This window comes from Scophthalmus maximus, chromosome 3 (assembly GCF_022379125.1).
Source record: "Scophthalmus maximus strain ysfricsl-2021 chromosome 3, ASM2237912v1, whole genome shotgun sequence".
Taxonomy (NCBI): Eukaryota; Metazoa; Chordata; class Actinopteri; order Pleuronectiformes; family Scophthalmidae; genus Scophthalmus; species Scophthalmus maximus.
The window spans coordinates 4,802,931-4,820,805 of record NC_061517.1 but is presented as its reverse complement, the minus strand read 5'-3'; the positions used below and the strand labels follow the sequence as shown (position 1 = coordinate 4,820,805).

At 42.9% G+C, this 17,875-nt stretch overlaps 1 protein-coding gene across 6 annotated transcripts; it reads right to left on the bottom strand.

The window, feature by feature from the left end:
- Window positions 1-3,525: 3,525 nt before the first annotated feature.
- Window positions 3,526-16,956, bottom strand: bcas1 (brain enriched myelin associated protein 1). Of its 6 annotated transcripts, XM_035645979.2 has the most exons (16): window positions 16,699-16,951; window positions 16,464-16,534; window positions 16,098-16,182; window positions 14,866-15,179; window positions 10,016-10,192; window positions 8,981-9,040; window positions 8,641-8,676; window positions 8,484-8,516; window positions 8,151-8,366; window positions 7,297-7,335; window positions 6,995-7,036; window positions 6,820-6,885; window positions 6,479-6,517; window positions 5,786-5,917; window positions 5,092-5,325; window positions 3,526-4,583 (listed from the first exon to the last, which is right to left on the bottom strand). In XM_035645979.2, exons 2-16 carry the CDS (start codon window positions 16,500-16,502, stop codon window positions 4,503-4,505), a joined length of 1,593 nt encoding a protein of 530 aa, XP_035501872.2. In that variant the 5' UTR covers window positions 16,503-16,534; window positions 16,699-16,951; the 3' UTR covers window positions 3,526-4,502. The 6 variants fall into 6 exon arrangements, with proteins under 6 accessions (XP_035501872.2, XP_035501874.2, XP_035501873.2 ...); XM_035645981.2 differs by lacking the exon at window positions 6,479-6,517 and having other exon boundaries at window positions 16,699-16,956; XM_035645980.2 differs by lacking the exon at window positions 8,484-8,516 and having other exon boundaries at window positions 16,699-16,943.
- Window positions 16,957-17,875: the final 919 nt, after the last annotated feature.

Here is a 17,875-nt window from a genome sequence, read left to right as displayed (position 1 = left end):
ACACAACACACAACACACACACACACACACACACACACACACACACACACACACACACACACACACACACACACGTATGCATTCAGCACTATACAAGATTAGGGTCGTGTTTTTGAAAAAAAGCAAGAAAAAAAAAAGCAAATACTCTTAATGAATAGTTATGTATTCAGTCAGACAGACTCGCTTACAGGAACTGGATCAACGGATGGGGAAAGGGCTGTGGTGGCTTGTTTTTTTGTTTTTTGTCTTGAGGTGTCAGGAGCAGCTGACTGCATTGTTCTCCTCCAGATTCGCAGCCTGGCTTCTTTCACAATCCTGGTGTCGCTCCTGAGAGATAATCTCCTCTCCCACCCCGAGCCGGTAATGTTTATTCAATGCAACCAGCTGTTGTGTTGCTGATCATCAGATACATTTTGTGCTTCCTCCGCGGACAGACGGAGAAAAGGAAGAGTCCCCTTTGTTCTGCCGTTACTGTCATTCTCCTCGGAATAACCTTTTTTTGACGTTTGGACTATTTCAGCGACAGACATAGACAATCAGGCTGCACATGGAAAACTATATATATATATATATAATATCAAGGTATAATAATGACAGCACTTTTCTGATCAAAAGGGATTTTGACAAGGAAGAAAAATAACACCAGACATGTAGATGGAAATATAATTTTAAAAATGAAATGTGAGCAGAGGAAAACAGAAGGATGAAAAATATATAAAGTCATGGAAATAAAAAAAATTAGGGTTAGTCAGTGTGAACAATGTCCACCATTTGTAAAGTTTTTGACAAAGTGACAGCTCAAGAAAGTAAGTGAGGCCAATACACTATGATGAACAAGAATATGATTAAACAAATGGACAAATGTGAAAAATATTCAATAGCCGGTTTCCCATAATTGGGGCCCTCCTGGATTATTTCTGTTGTATTGTATTGTTTGTCTAAACCGGTTTCTCTCTTTGTTGAAACCAGGAAAAACAAATATATTGTATGATGATAGTTGTCACCTTGTTCTTCTGTTAAACATGAAGAACACAGTTTTTTGTTTTTTTTATTGGTCAATTATTGTATCAAAATAAAGCCAGACACATTTGCTCTGAAACCAGGTGCTAAGCTGATATTCTTCACAAATAAACTAAAACGTATTAAAAACTCTTGAGGGTGATCATATATATATATATATATATATATCTATATATATATAGATATATATATCCATGATCCACTTTCATCAATAAAGCCTTTCTGAAAATACATTTCAGCATTGTCATACAGCTTCTGTAGCAAGTTGAACATCTTATTTTGGGCACAGGAAATTACTCATAATACTTTGTACAGTACAATCTTTCTGCGTCTCCGTCTGCTTGCGCTCGAATCTTTCAGAAGCCAGAACAAGTGCACAGAGAAAAATGTCAGCAGAAGTATTTAATGTCAACCCTTTGCCTTCCAAGGAGAGCTGTACGGTTTCTCAGCACACGGGTGTCTTTCATAATCGTCTCGCTGATTTAAACATCAGGCCAAACGTCCGAGTGTCATCGGGCGTTTCAGTGTTTTTTCAAATAGACTCACAATAGCTTTTCCTCATCACTTCTTACTCACTACAGATGCCTTTTGTCCTTCCTTTGCAGGATGTAACAATTCCTTGGGAGAAAAAGAAAAGACGTCAGTGGAGAGCATCTGCATTAGAACGGCTTCCTAACATTTAACCATGCATGTTGTGTCTTGCACGATTCCCCCCTCGATTGAAGCGATTGAGGCCGAGTCCTGTGGAGGCTTTCGACCGCTGCTATTAATTTGCTATCTGGTCCGAATCAAGCAGAACAGACCTGTTACTGCCGAGCAGTGCCGTGATGCACATTAGTCCTGACAGCAGGCCTCCTGTCAGGCCTCCCTGTCCACTGTTCCCCCAGTTTCACCCCTCCCACCCCAGGGCATTCACACAGTTACATGCATTGTCCTGGGATGAACTGCGGGCAGCATGGTGAAGCAAGCAGTCCTCGTGCAGCGTGCGGAGCCTCTGCGCAGTTAAATCCTCACCTATAACCGTGTCCATTTTAATATGCCGCTCAGTTCGCCCTTGTCCTCGCCTGTGCAGAAAGGACCGAACAGCCCCTCGTGAATTCCTTTCATTTAGAAAAAAGAAAAGAGAAGAGACTTCTCTGGCATTAGGATATTTAGAGAGAGGAAGTGAAGACACCAGGAAGTGATGGTGGAGGTCAAGATGATAAACTGCAGGTGAAAGTGTTTGCTTTTGTTTTGCCGACATGCTGTGTGAGTATATTCACAGGATATCAGGATTAATCAATTGGAACAAATATTTCAGAATGATTTCCCTGTTTCGTAGCCTTCTGCCCTCATTGGACCTCCTTTAAAGTCTGATTCTTCTTGTGCACTTTGTACGTCCTCATACCAGGAATACTTGTGGGGGGGGGGGGGGGGGGGGGGGAATGTCACACTGCATCTTAATTTGAAACAATCCTCAGGGGGAGAAGGGCTGACAATGCACCACATGCCTTTGCTGCGCGCAGGCGATGCTTCGCTTCTTTCACCTTCGGTGCCGCGGCAATTTCTTTGATCGCACCTCTTAAAGAGGGGTAATACGAGACGAGTGTGTCTCATCGATAACAAAGCAGCAGTCTGAGTTATGCCTCCGGGGCGCCGCGACTCATCACCTCACCGTGGATCTCAGACGTCGCTATCTGAAACGCATCCCTCCGAATGGCTGCACGCTGTGCCGTCACTCACTCACTGAAATGACTTCATAAAAAGTTCAAATGAGATTTGAGGGGCCCTGCTTTGTCTGGAATATACAAGTGCTTAGGTCTTGTTTTACATCTCGTATCTCTTAAGTGAGTCTGACTGACTGTAAAAAAGAAAAGAAAGGCACAAATAATGACCAGCACTGAGGTCAGTTTTCTTTTTGTCTCTCTTTCTGATCGTACCTGTCAAGGTAACTTGTCTGACACAAGTGGACGTGCAGAAGAGTACGGCTTGCAGCATGGGCGTGTTACACCTTGCTAGCTTTAAAGGGGCAGTGAAGCGATTTTGGAGACAGATTGTCTGTTGTTGATGTCCTGACCGCCCTGGTCGGGGCTCCAGCCACCACCTTCGGGTGTGGGAGGCCGGCGTGCTAACCACGAGGCCAAAACCTCTGGGTCGCAGCATCTGTCGCTAGCACATCTCTTAAAGGGACAGTTCAGTGATTTGGAAGTGGGGCTGTGTGAGTTACTTGTGCACAGTTAACATGTCACCTCATGGAGATGGCGATCAGCGATGTCATTTAACGGAGTTTGGAGGGTCGGGGAGTGATGTTCACTGTGTGGTGCGGTCTGCACCATTTTTTTTTTTGATTTTCAATATACAGAGCCAGGGCTGAGCAGAAAGAAACCACAGAATTTGTTTGCGCTTGCGGGCCCCTTTATCGTGATTGTGTTGACATGATGCAGATGTCGGCGGTGAAGGAATGCCACATTCAGTCGCCGAACTTGCAAAGCGACATGCCTACGCGGTCGATGCAACAGCCACATATTAATTTCGTAGATGATATTTATTGTCTTCAACATAACTGAGGTTACACATACACGCACACGTATAGGCAAACAAGAGCATCATATCAATTGCACGTTGGACAGAACGCCGTGAGACTTTCGTTTAGATGACATGACACAAAGTGCTGCGATCCAATTAAAAAGCTAACTGGCTTTTGATTTATGACGACAGTGTCTGTGAAAGATATCACAAGGACAAGGACACATTTTCACATCAGCATGCATTTGTTAACACGAACACTTGAAATCAGCTCCCCACAGACACACTCAAGATTGTGGTTTCCCGTACGGCCCAAATAATAATAATACGACCATTATCATACTGTGTGTGCTTTAGTGTACATGTGGCTTAAGTAGAGTTAAAAAGATCTATAAGTGCAATTGTTGTTATCATTTCCATTAGGAGCTGTCATTTGTAATGTCACATACATCTAGATAAATCTCATGGTATTAACCTCTGCATGTATGATTTTCCTGCTATCAACTTTAAAAACAGAACCTAAACGACAACATGGTTTTTTTTGTATGTGTTAATCGCTAAAAGCAAAGCGGTGGTACTGAGGTTTCGCATAAGTCCAGTGTGTTTAGTTTGCAAGGTCCCAGAGAAGTCACATTAAATGTCTTGCAGGAAAGACTCCCTCTGCGACACTTTGTCGAGACATTCGGGTGACCCAAAAAATATATATATATTTATATACATACATGTTTTCTGCCCATTTTAAATCTATACCTGCGGCTGGTTACTCTTTCTAACGCGTCCTTTAAAACCACCGAGCTTCCCTTTCACATCCTGCGACTTCTACAAAGTAACAAAAAAACGAATGTAGTTAAAAGTCATACAAGGGGGCTGAAGGGGTGATGAGAGAGAGAGAGAGAGAGACAGACAGAGAGAGAGAGAGAATAAAGATTGAGAGAGAGAGAGAGAAACTGTCTGTACAAGGAAACGTCAGTGTTGCTTCATTTGGCCTTCTCTGCTGCTGCCGCTGCAGCGGCTGGCTCTGTCTGGACTCCGGCATCTGTGGAATGACGCTTCTGACCCTGAAATTTTTAAAGAGAAATAAAAAATTTTTTTAAAAAGAAGTCTCAACAACTGGTGTCTTTAAAAAAAATCTATGTCAACCCGAGCAATTTCAAAACTTCACTTCTTTGCTGTCTTCCCCCCTTTCTTTCTCCCTTCATCCTCTCACCGAACTTTAAATCGCTTGCAATGCGGCGCGAAATGAAACGTGTGTGCTTAGTGTGCAATTAGCTCAGCCTCAGGACAAAGTCCGATTTATTAACCGTGAGGCATTAAAAACCGAAAACAGTTCCTGATGCACTAGATGCTGCGCCGTGAAAAACGCAACTCCGGCACCTCGAATGACCGTGTGAGATGCTGCTGCCATCTTGTGGGGATGAAGTGGCGACATGTGCCGGTGCACGGCAGCGTTCGGGATCCGCCCCCATGATGACACGTGCACAGCGGTCGTGTGTTTTTTGAAGAAAGGCGCAGCGTTGCCGCCTCGGAGCTGCACTGAAAGGTAGAGGAAAGTGCACCTCTCCTCACCAGGGTTTTGAAGAACAGGTGGATGGAGTTCCTCTTCTCCAGTTTTCTGGGCACACTGGCGCCGTCGTCTCCGGCCTGGGGCGCCAGCGAAGCCTGTTTGTTGTCTGCGACCACCTCGGACGACTTGGCCGCGGCTTTAGGTTCCTCCTTGTTGGCTTTGACTGTCTGAGGGGCCTCTGCTGCCGGGGCGGCGGCGGCGGCGGCGGCGGCGGCGGCCTTCTTGGGTACGGCAGCCTGAAATAATGTTTGAGGTACTTAATGACAACACGGTGACGGATGGGCGACGAAAAACATCTGGTGAAGCGAAGTCATTCGGCGCAGATGGGATTCTGAGGCGATGTCTGAAGTGACATTTTTACGACGGGCTGTCAGGACCCAGTCTGTCTAAGTGACTGCAACATCACGTGGGATGATCGCAGACGCACTGACGTGTTGCCATGATTCACATACAGCAGGTTTGAATACCAGATGTGATTAAAGAAAGCATTCTGTTAGTAGCACGTCTCTTCCGGAGAGGTCATTTCACCGTGTTCACCACTCCAGTCGTTCTCCAGAGGAGCCGAACTCCACTTGCGGAGGCTGCCTGGACATTAGTGGTCGTGCGGTCTTGTCTGTTTAGTAATCCCAGCACGATTCACCCTCGGAGCTTTTCAGACATTTCAAAAGCCTTATGAAAAAATGAACAGGCCCTTACTTTGGGTTTGAAGAAGGAAAGGAAGGACGGGGATTTGGAGGCGGTTTTCTTCTTCTCCTCCTGAACAGGCGGCGGCGGTTCGGGCTTCTTCGCCGCGGCCTCCAGGGTGCCAGTTTTTGAGGGATCCACTTTCTTTGATCAAAGAGGCAGAGGGGAAAATACAGATCATGAGCTATTGACAATCCAAAGGCACGGCCGTCACGGAGGCTGACGGAGCGAGAGCGGGGACCTGCCACCTGCAGGGGGGAAGGGGGAAGAGGTGGGAAGGGAGGAAAATATCCGAGATCACAGCAGAGGGCAGGCAGGAAAGTCAGATAGCGTCAGACCCAGTCCCTGTAGGAATAAAGAACCCCACAACATCATGCACCGAAAAAAGATATATCTTTTTTTCCCAGAGATGTTTCAGTCTCCACCGAAGAGATTGTCTTTCTTCAAAGGAACACTTTGACATTTTGGGAGAACACTCTTATTTGCTTTCTTGCAAAGAGTAAGAAAAAAAAAAAAAAAAAGGTCGGTGCCACTCTCACACCTGTCAATAGAGTACAACCAGCTGCCGGTTAGCCTAGCTTAGCATAAGGACAGGAAGCAGGGGGAAACAGAGACTCGTGTCTCTGTCCGAAGGGGACACAAGCTTTAGAGTTCAAAAAGCAAAACGGGGCATATCTCCCAAAATGTCCAACTGTTTTATTTTACCTCAGCGTCTTGCACCGGCTCTGGTGCTCCGTCTACCATCTGCAAGGAAGGTTAAGTTATTGGTTTTTCTCGATCAATTCAACGGCTGTGTGAAATGCAGAAAGTGGAGTCCTGATCACTATGTCTCTGTGATAAAATGAAAGAAAGAAGTTTATCAAACCCATTAAAAACTGTTTGGGTTTTTTCTCTTAAACTTCAAAGGCCAAGTTTGATGTTTTTAACCAAAAAATGAATGGAAGATCATTTTTGGTTGGATGTGATATTTGTGTAACAGCATCGTGTCAGAGGTGCCCGCAGAGTGAGGACCATTCAGAATGATTTGTTCCCCGTTGTTGATTTACCTGCTCCTCTACAACCGGCCGCGTCGCCTCCTCTGCCGTCGCCTGAGGCTCAACCTTATTTTCACTCTGACCAAATGCAAATGAATCAGAACATGTGAAAAATGAAAAATAAAAAAGAGAGACCCACGCATTTTAGTGATGATCAAATGTCTAGAGAATATCCTCTTGGATTTACCTGGACTTCTACAACCGGCTCTGGGGCCTCCACAGGTGTCTCCTGCAGAGTAAAAGTGCTTGTTTAATGTGAACCGATGCAGGTTTGAACTCAATTCAAATGCTGTGATTTACTACTGGGCGTTGGGCGGTAGTTGCCCGTGATAATTCTGAATCAGTTTGTGTCAGGATCTGCTGGTGAGATACTTGAAATCCAGTGCAGGTAGATTCACACACACACACACACACACACACACACCAGAATGAATTCATACAACATTCTCTGAATACAGATGAGAAGACAGAGCCCACTCTTTGGTTTACCTCTACTTGTACTGCTGGCGGCGGTGCCTCCTTGATTGTCTGCAGGACAGTGAGGGAGTTGTTAGTTAGTAAAAAGCAATGATCGTCCCCAGAACCTCAAAAAAAAAAAAATATGTTAACATGGCCGTTAATGATAACCACAAGGAACTGTTTGACTTTTATCTATATTTGACACGAGTAAGATGAGAAAGGCCCATCGTCATATTAATACAGACTGAGCAAATGAACCTTCAATATTGTGAGATGTCGCTGTACAGGTGCTGGCAGGTATGAGTGAGCCAGCTAGGCTAAGAGTTTCCCCCTGTTTCCAGTCTTTGTGCTAAGCTAAGCTAACTGCCTCCTGGATTTAGTTTCAAACGTCAAGCCCAGACATGAGAGAGAGGCATCGACCTTCTCATCCAATAAAAAAATGGCATTTCCCAAAATGTGAAACAATTTTTGTGTGTGTGTTGATTTAATGAATCACCGGTGCACTTTTGATTTTTCATGAAGTAAGAATGGACTGTGGTAGAAACCGCAGTGGGAGTCTCGTTTGTGGTACAAAACCAGATTCGCCTGGATGATGTTCATGACTGGATCAGTGCTTGTTCAGTTGCAGTTAGTAGCAGGACGAGCTGGGGTCAGTTTGAGAAAATGACGATCTACCGTACCGCTGCATGCTGCAGTCTTGAACGGGGCTTTGGCTCCTTTGCCTTTTGATGCCGTGACACCAAGCAGTACCTCAAATTCACATATACAGCATGTATTCACACTGCGTTATAACCTGACACCCTGAGGAACACAAAACTCACCGAAAGCCCTACATGAAACACCCCCTTAAAACAAGGACGTTATCTCGCGCTCAGTTTATTTACCTTTGGACGGAAAAAACTGCTCAGAGTGTCTTTGGCGGATTTCCCTTTGGAGGGCTCAGATTCCTTCGCAGCAGCCTTTGGTTCTTCTTTTGGTGTGGGCTTTGCAGGTTTGGCAGCTGGTTCGCCTTTGATTTCCATCTTTGGTGGCTCTGGGGGAGGAGGTGGTGGGATAGACATTCCTTTGGGTGCCGCAGGCGGTTCAGATATTTGTGCAGCCTATTCAAGAGGGAGAGAGGATGTTAGAAGAAAGATTTGCCGAGGAAAAACTGAAGGAAATTGTCCCGTTTGCATTTTATTTCATGGCAGTTTTAGGTGAAGCATTATTTAACTTACGGTATCAGCAATAAGAGTTACTTCCAGTTCTAGCTATTAAAAATGAAATTAGTATTTTAATTAGTAGTCAAATTTGCAAATAAGGTGTCATTTCTGGAACTGAAGGCTGAACTGAACCCAGGCATGTATCGGGAATGTATTCCTTTTTTGTGCTCACAGTAGTGGTTGCCGCTGGTTGGGTCTCCTTCTGCGACTATTTGGCAACAGAAAAGGGAAGCAGTTAGCGAGTGAAGTTAAACTGAAGCCAACAAAGATCTGCAAAAAGCTCTCGTAGATGTCTCTGTAAAGGCTGGTCAGAAACATCCTCCATAAAGTCAAAGGCAGAACAGAAATGTTACTGCAAATTGCACCTGCATTTCCCAAATCGGTTCTCGATAATCAAACCGCACGTCATCGAATTCGCCGATTCGGCTTTGGAAATATAAATAAAGCAATGACAGCAAATGAAATGAGAGCAATATTTGGTGTATTGTTATGCTTCATGAACATCCGTTCACCTGATCTTTAGCGGCTTCGGGAGTAGCCGATTCCTTTTTGGATGTTTTAGTGGGCGTCACCTGTGCAAGAAGGGAAGGAAATTGAACTGTCTTCAGTCTGGGGGTTTCTTTAATGCAAGAAGACAAAACACCTAACCTTCAAATGTTAAATGTGTAAGTATCGTGGAGCAGTATTTTTATTAAATGTAGCTGGCGGTAAAGCTGCAGTGTGAAATGTCTAGAAACAGAGGATGCAGTTGATGTAAGAAGGACAGAAAAATTATTATTTAGATAAAACAGAAGCCTTTTTATGGATGCAGACATAAAACCCTTATGGTGAGGCCCGACTAAGGCACACAGGGAGCACTCTGAGGTCCCCGACAGAGCACATACAGTACATGCGCTGTCATTGTGACAGCCATTGTGCTCTGGCGATGGCGTAGGCCTGCCCTCGCTCTATCTTCACAAATCTCAACTTCCAGGCGCACAGGCCTCCCTTGTGAGCTCACACTATGGGCTGAACAATAGGCCACCACATTCCCGCATGTTCAAAGACTTGATTAGCATGGGGCTAGGGCAATGGTAACTCTTTAAAACGGCATGAATCCAAAAGGCAGCATGATGAAGAGGAATACAATGGCTGGTTGTAATATCTTTTTTCCATAAGGAACTGTCATCGTGGCAGAATGTGTTATGGATACATTTAAACTGCCCCCTTCACATACCACAACACAGTAAAAATTAAACATCTTCACTGTGTCATTTATCATCACTGATCTCCACTTTGTCAGGCTACTTGCAAAACGTCTCGTCTTCAGTGGCTTTAAACCTTTGAAGAATAATTAGAGCACACATTAATTTTCATTTTTGTTGTTTGAGCAGCTGTTTGCCTTCAGTAATAGGTGGAGATAACCAGGTTGGATTTTTTTCCCCCCACTTAGATTACAGCAAGTCAACAATTCACTTTTCCCAGGCAGTCTAATTTTACATGACAAGCAATTACAAACGTCAAGAGCATACAAACAACACTCAATTTCTTAAAATGGTGTCACTTACTAGGGTTTTGAAGAAGTTCATAACTGGATTATCTTCAGGGTGACTCTCCTCCTGGTTTTCCTCAGGTTCACTGTTCCCGTTGAAAGTTTCAGCAGCGTTTTCTTGCTCTAGAGTCACACCACTTTCTGGCTCCGTTAATGAGTCTGACTCTTGCTTTAGGTTAGCTGTAGCTGTCTCCTAAACACCATCACAAAGAATAGGCCTTTGAGAGTTATGTTAGAGCAGCAGAGCCGATATGCAAGCAGTGAGTGTCTTAATCGCAGCATTGAGATGGGAGCACAATTCCAGCCATGCCTCTGCCTACTCGGGGCATTGTCAACAATCACCCTTTTATTAATGTGTGTGTCCCACCCCTCACTCATTGATATTCAACAATGTGTGAGAGTTATGTCCAGAGAAATGTCAGAAAGCTCCAATACCTTGCTGTGTCGTAACTTTAAAAGTATAGAACTGACCTGATCCAGATTTATGGATTTAGTTTGTTTTAGGTTGGAATCTATTTTGTTATTGTTTGGATTTAATATAAATTCATATAAGGAAGTATTATTTGTCATTATTACAAGACAATGCAATTAATCATTAAGAAAAAGCATGACTGAACAGAATTTTTCATTTTTTCATTTTATTGGAAAATGTGTCAGTTCTTTACAATGAGAACTTTGTGTTGATGATATATATATATACAAAAAGAGGCAGTTTGCATTATCATAAAGCAAAAAAATATAATTTTACAATAAAGTTGTAATGGCGACAACATACCATAAAACACACAATGTCCTAATGAGGGGCAGACCAATATTTTTCAAAATGAAAACTCCTTCTGAAATTCCTTCAAAATGTTATTGCTGCCCTGTCTTTGGAGCCACATTAATCGTAACAGTAATACTGTGTCCAAGTGAAAATATTTCTAAACCACCAACCCTGTACAATGATTCTTCAACAGTTGATGTACAAACTGACTTCAACCTGTGACATAAAGCTTCCATGTCCATATTAGTGACTGCTGAGACCTTCGGTGCTACCCCTTGTGAAGTTACGTGGTCACATTCAGCTTCTTCTGCAATGACTTCTTCTACTATAGCCTCGAGAACGGCCTCAACGCACTCTGCCACGGGCTCATCTCTGGAGTTCTCCTCAACTGGAACATCACCAGAATTGTCTTTTTCACATAGAATCTCTTTAGAGCCTTCATCTTCAGTTGTCTCCAGGATTGCCACGAGTACTTCGGATTTTGGTTGTGACTCACTCTCCTCCTCCGGCTCTTCAGATTTAGCAGCATCGGTAACAGTTGAATCAACAGCTTCCATGACTTCCACATCTACTGTAGGTGAAGCAGTCTGGTCCTCTGCTGTGACCTGTGGTGCTACCTCCTCTGAAGACACATGGTCGCATTCAACTTCTTCGGCAATGAGTTCCTCTGGAATAGTCTCCAAAATGGCCTCAACGTACTTTGCCATGGGCTCGTCTGGCATTTCAATTGTGGAGTTCTTTTCAACTGGAACATCACCAGTTTTATCTTCTTCACGTAGAATCTTCTTTGCACCTTCATCTTCAGTTGTCTCAAGGATTGCCACCAGTACTTCGGATGTTGGTTGTGGCTCACTCTCCTCCCACGGCTCTTCGGAATCAGAAGCATCAGTATCAGTTGATTCGACAGCTTCCAAGACTTCCACATCAACCAAAGCTAAAGCAGTCTGCTCCTCTGCTGTGAATTCTGGTGCTACCTCCTCCGAAGTCACAAGGTTACATCCAGCTTCTTCTGAAATCAGTTCTTCTCGGATAGTCTCCAAAATGGCCCCAGCGCACTTTGCTACATGCTCTTCTGGCATTTCAATTTGAGAGTTCTCCTCAACTGGAACATCACCAGAATTGTCTTCACATATGATCTCTTCTATAATTTCATCTGCAGATGGCTCAAGGATTACCACTAGCACTTCGGATTTTGGTTGTGCTTCAATCTCCTCCACTGGCTCTTCTGAATTAGCAGGGTCAGAATCAGATAATTCAACAGATTCCAAGACCTCCATCTCAACCACAGGTGAAGCATCTTCATCAGGATCTTCCAACAGAGCTTCAGCTGGGGAAATGTTCTCCTCCTCCCCTTGGACTAAGAGGCAAGGCTCAGACTCTTCTGTGATTTTCACTGGTGGCACATCAATTTGCAAATTTTCAGGTTCCTCAACTATGTTTTCAGTGAATTCAAGCTTCTCTAAACTAGCCTCAATGACTGATTCTACTGTGTTCTCTAACACCTTAATGGTTTCATCTTCCTCACAAGGGCTTGGATTTTCTTCTGTGACCTTTCCTTCAGTGGATGATTCTCGAACAGCGGTATCTTCCTCAAGACAAACTGGCACACCATCCCATTCATTTGATAAAGCCTCTATAGCGTCTTCATTCAACTCTCCAGTAACTGCCTCATCTTTAGATGGGATGATTGTCTCTTCCACAGGCTCTTCTGGAACTGTGAGGCTTACTTCTTGTTTCCCAAAGAGGGGCACAAAAACTGTTGCAGTGATTACCTCTTCTTCCAGAGGGCTGTCATTATCTGCTGCAGTCTCCCGAGGACGTGATTCAATGGATTCAAATACTTGAGCGAGGACATCAATCGCTGTCTCTGGTATCACCTCATCTCCTTCGCTGACAACAGCAAGACTTGGTTCTGATTCTTCAGCTGTTTCTGGTCCCACGTCAGATATCGCTTCTTCACCAATCTCAATGTTCTCATCTGAACTGATGACTTCAAGAGTTGACTCAGACTTCACTTCATCATCAGGAGCATCTTCAGTACATTCCTCAGGGGTGATAAGCTCATTGGAAGATACCTCCACAATGATCGTCTCTTCCTCTGGGCAGCTATCACACGTCTCTGATGGCTCATTGTCAATCACAGGGCTGAGTTTGTCTTGTTCACTTATTTCTGGTGCATCGCCAACTACAACAGCATCATTAGTGGCAACCTCAGGATGTTCCTCTACATAAGTGTCTTGGTTTGCAGGTGAAGGATATGGCTCTTCATGAGCCACCTCAGAAATTGTTTCCATCACCAGAGTCACTGACTCTTCGTCTAGGGAAGGAACATCCCCAGCTTCAGGAGTGATGACATTAGGCTCAGGTTCAGTGGTTTCAATCACTGCCGCATTTGCTGACATGTCTCCAGCTTCTTCACCATTGTCTGCAGCAATTACTTCATCTTCTGTTGGCTCGGACGTGTCTCCAGCAGTGTAGTCGGCGGATTCAGAAACAGGAGCAAAAACAAGCTCAATACAATCTGCCACCACTTTAGGAAGGCTGGAAGAGATCTCCAATGACTCTGTTTCCTCTTCAAACATGTCCCCTTCTATAATGGATTTGTTTGGGTTGGATTCTGGTTCTGCAGGAATTTCTGGCTCTGTTAACTCGGGTCCATTAATACTCTCTTCCCCGGGATTGCAGTGGCTAATTTCAAAATTATCATTAACCTCCACCCGCTCCGCTCTGAACACCATGCTCTCGTACACATCCTTCACCAATACGACCACATTTTGATTCATGATGCCAGCTGTCTGATAGTCTGAGGGTTCCTCATTTGCAGTGTCCTCTACAGCCTCCTCAGCAATTATAACATCAGATTTATCCAGCGAATCGTCAGTTGTGGCTGTCTCCATCACAACTTCCTTTTCCACTGGGCCTTCAGGATTGACAGCTGCATCGCCATCGTCACCAGTTTGTGTTGAAATATCGGCTTCAGTTTTTCTGTCCGTTTGCGTTGACGTGTCCGCTCTTTGTTCGACCTCCTCTTGGTGCTCGATGACGATCATTGAGGCAGCTTCCTCTCCACTTGGGTTCCACTCCTTTATCGTGAAAATCAACATTCATGTTTAGATAAAAAAACATTTGGTTTTTGCTTCCGGGACACAAATAACAACCGTGTTCTTGATAACACTGTGTATATACTGTCCTAAATTGTTGTTGAAACTGCGTCAGTGAGATGTTGATTAAAATCAAAGGATGTTGTGTCACGGGATGTTGCTGTATTGCATTTCATATACAGTATGCACTGTAAAAATATGAATGATATCAAATCATAACTATCTCTAGGTATAATGTTACCCAATACAAAACCACCAAAGCTTCAAAACATAAACACACTAGTCAAGATAGTGCTGAATATATTTATTGCAGGGATGGCGTATTGCATTATTTTTGAAGACGTTTCAATTTTTGTGCGTCTCTCAGTGATGGATATGTTATTTAAATTTTTTCTTTTTGAAGTATGTTTTACGCGTTATTACTGTTAGAAGTGAAATTATGAAAATGATTATTAATCTCAAGCAATTTGGTTAGTTTAGATTGTTTGGGAGATTAGTTCAAAGAAATAAAGGGTAAGGCTCGTTTTTGTCTATATTCTGTTTTAGTCAACAAATCCAATGAAAAGATTGAAAAAAAAAATTCTCTTACTGAAAAGGTAATCATAAAATTATGGAACAAATACAAAAGTGCAGTCCTTTTTTAAAATATCTAAAACAGTTGAGCACTCTATCTTGCAAGTTACTCAAACAGGAGGAAACTGATTAGATTCAGTTGCAGATTAACACACATCTGTTTCAAGGACTGACTCCAAATATACGACGGTGTCCATGTCAATCCATTGTAAAGACAGAGTACGTCACCCAGTGGGCTCTTTAAAAGATTTTATTATAATGGAGCTCTATGGTAAAGAGGAAGAAGACACTGTATGTCATGGTTTAGCTGCACAGGCAATACTAACTGGAAAGAGTTCATTGTTGGTTTGGGCTTTTCATGGGAACAGTTGACAGTAAAGATGTCGAGAATATCAACTTTCAAATAAACACAGAAGAACTACTCACCGGCTGTGGTTCAGCGGCAGGAGGACTTACATCCGTTTGATCTTCATTTGACGTTTCCGCTTGTTGAACACTCTCTACATCAACTGGAGGTTCTGCTTTCTTTTTGAACATTTTGTCAAGGAGGGAAACTTTTTCCGATCTACCCTTCTTGAGCTTCGCCATGTGCACGATGGCTTCGGAGACTTCAGAAATAACCTCGGCCTCAGCGGGCTGACAGTCCGATTCGACTATCACAAAGTCAGGCTCAGGTGATTCTGTGGCCAGGATCAGAGAGAAGGGCTCGCCATTTTGGTGGACAACGGTCTCACCGTCGACTGCAAAACAAGAAGAAGAAGAAGAATTTGTGATCAAAATGTGATCAAGCACCAAATTTCAAAATGTAGGATTGGACCTGCCATCGCTAAATTGACTGACAACTCTTTCAACATGGGGCTAAAAATGAAGTGCTAGTAATGTTATTTCTTTTTAATAATACAGTAAGTCAAATTTTATATGCACATATGTTCTTTACAATGTCAAAATGTTATTGGTCGCCACTTTAAATACGTTCTGATTTCTATAATTTCAAGTCTTTGCTGCAATAATCTTATTCAAAAAGTAACTCATGCAAGACTAGTCCCAAGTTTTTATTACTGAATACATCTAATAAACTCTGCATATGCAACATTTAAGTCGTGTATCATATTTACTTGTGCAATGCTCCGTGGAGTAAACATGGGCTGGTCAATTTGAGAAAGTAACATCTTTGTGTCCGGCTTCAACATGAGCCCTTAGACAAACTGAAGTGGTGTGGGAAGGTTACGGCGTTATTGTCACTGCAGCAACACTAACCACATGACAGGTCATTAGTTGCTTCTTGTCGGTGTCTTGAGACAACGCCTACATTGGAAACCTGAAGCTACAATCCAGCTGGGAGTCACTGTGTTTGCAGAGCATTATGAGAGTCCGGAGGGACTAATACAACATGGACATGTGACAGATTGTCTGATTTTCATCCATCACACACTGATAAGATATATTTATTTTCCCATTTGGCAAGAAACAATCAAACTGAATATTGGACAGTGAATCCTGTTTTCTCATCATTAGATACTCAAAAGTTTAAGAAAGGAGTTTTATAGGGACACCCGTTAATGGTGTCTGCATTTATATATCATGTATAGATTACACATTGTCATTTATTACTTTTCTTTTATTTAATTTAACAAGTAAAGAAAGAAAATATCCCTCACCATCATTCCCCACTCCATTAAATTTGATGTTCGCAGTGACGCCATTCACCGATATCTTCCGACTCTTCTCTCTCGCTTTTCCATTCTACGAAGAAAACAATAAACAAAAAAATTAATATTGACCCATGCACATTTTCAGGTTTTCATTTCAAGAGAAACATTGGATTGGACTTTAAACGGACAACTGAACAATCCAGCAATATTTGTATATATTTAATTATTTATATATAATAATATGTTTGGGGGGGGGATTAACTAACATTTCCTTTTTTCCATGTGTGTCTTACCACTAATTTAGAGGCAGCAAAGTTACACATAATCCAGATATAACATTACAGGCTTGTTTTGAAATTTGCATCATTTTACCTGGCTCAGCTCTTTGTGGTTGGAATGCTCGTTTCCCATTTTTTTTTGATCCCAGTTCAGCTCAAATTCAACTGAAACAATAGAGAAAAAATTGCAAAAAAAATGCTTTGTTGCATTGCATTGACAAGTGAAGATATTAAACAAATCACCACTAACCTCTATGTGACTTTGGCTAAGTATTTATGCAACAATGTGATTTGCATTCCCCTTCACATTTTGGTTAAAAAAGTCTTACCTTATTACACCTCTGCAGGTCAGCAAGGGATATCCTGTTTTAAAAAATGTCAGTGGCTCTGTCAGAGAGTTGCTCCTGCCCGACTGTGTATATAAGGTACTGTTAACATGGTATTTTATGTGTGCTTTAAAATGGGTGGGGCTGTTTTTGGATGGTTGGTGCTCTTTGGTTAAAGCACATGATTAGGTCACGGTAATCTCTCTGTGAATTGTCAGAAAATAGCCCGACTAGATCATGATGAAGTTAAGCTCTGATCAAGCGCAGTGTGATGAGGCGCCGCATCACCGCTCTGTTGACGAATGTAGCTGGATGCAGCAGGATGTGTGTTAAGGATATTGGTCTGGCCCGTGTCCACGAGGCCAAAACGCAAATAAATATGCCTGATACAACCCTGTTCCTTTAACCGTGTTATTATATGTAGCATTTTATATTTGAGGTCATTATAGTCCTCAGTTTGTTGATAATAGTGCAAGAGAAAAGTGCCTTAAAAACACCTACTGTACTATTTTGATGTTAAATGATAAAAGGAACAAAAAGCTTTTTTTGATTTCGCAAAGAGCAAGAATCTGCTTTATTATCACAGTTAATCAAGACAGACAAAGGGGTCTTTAATGATATCATCTGTCTACAAAAGCCTCCACATAGTCACATTTAAATGCCTTTGAGACCCTGTCAATGCATCAATCCACACGGAAGGAATGCAGTCATCAAAGACAAGCTGACAGTGGCTCATCGTTCGATTCCTTCCTCCTTTTATGATCCTTCGTCTTCGTGTTTTGTTTGTCACTTTTGTGAGTAAATGTGCAAAGATCCAGGCAGATTGAAGCTGCTCAACCCCCGTGTTTCCTCCCCCCCCTTTCGCTCCCCACCACCCCTGAAGAATCCAAGCCCGTCTGTTCAAATCAACCAAACCACAAAGATGCCCATCTGTGTTTTACTCTGCTGCATTTATTGACTTTATTATGACGAGGCTTGGAATCCTCGGACACAGTGCTCCAATTGTGCAGCCTATAGCTTGCATATCGAGGTGGGAGTTGGATTGCCCTGTTTGGATTATGCACATCGGACTGCGTGCAGTGCCCGCAGCTGAGAGACCTCAAGCAAACTCTTCATGGTGTACCAACGCACAACAGCCTACTGCTTTTATTAGCAGGCACGGCACTGACAAAACGTCCAT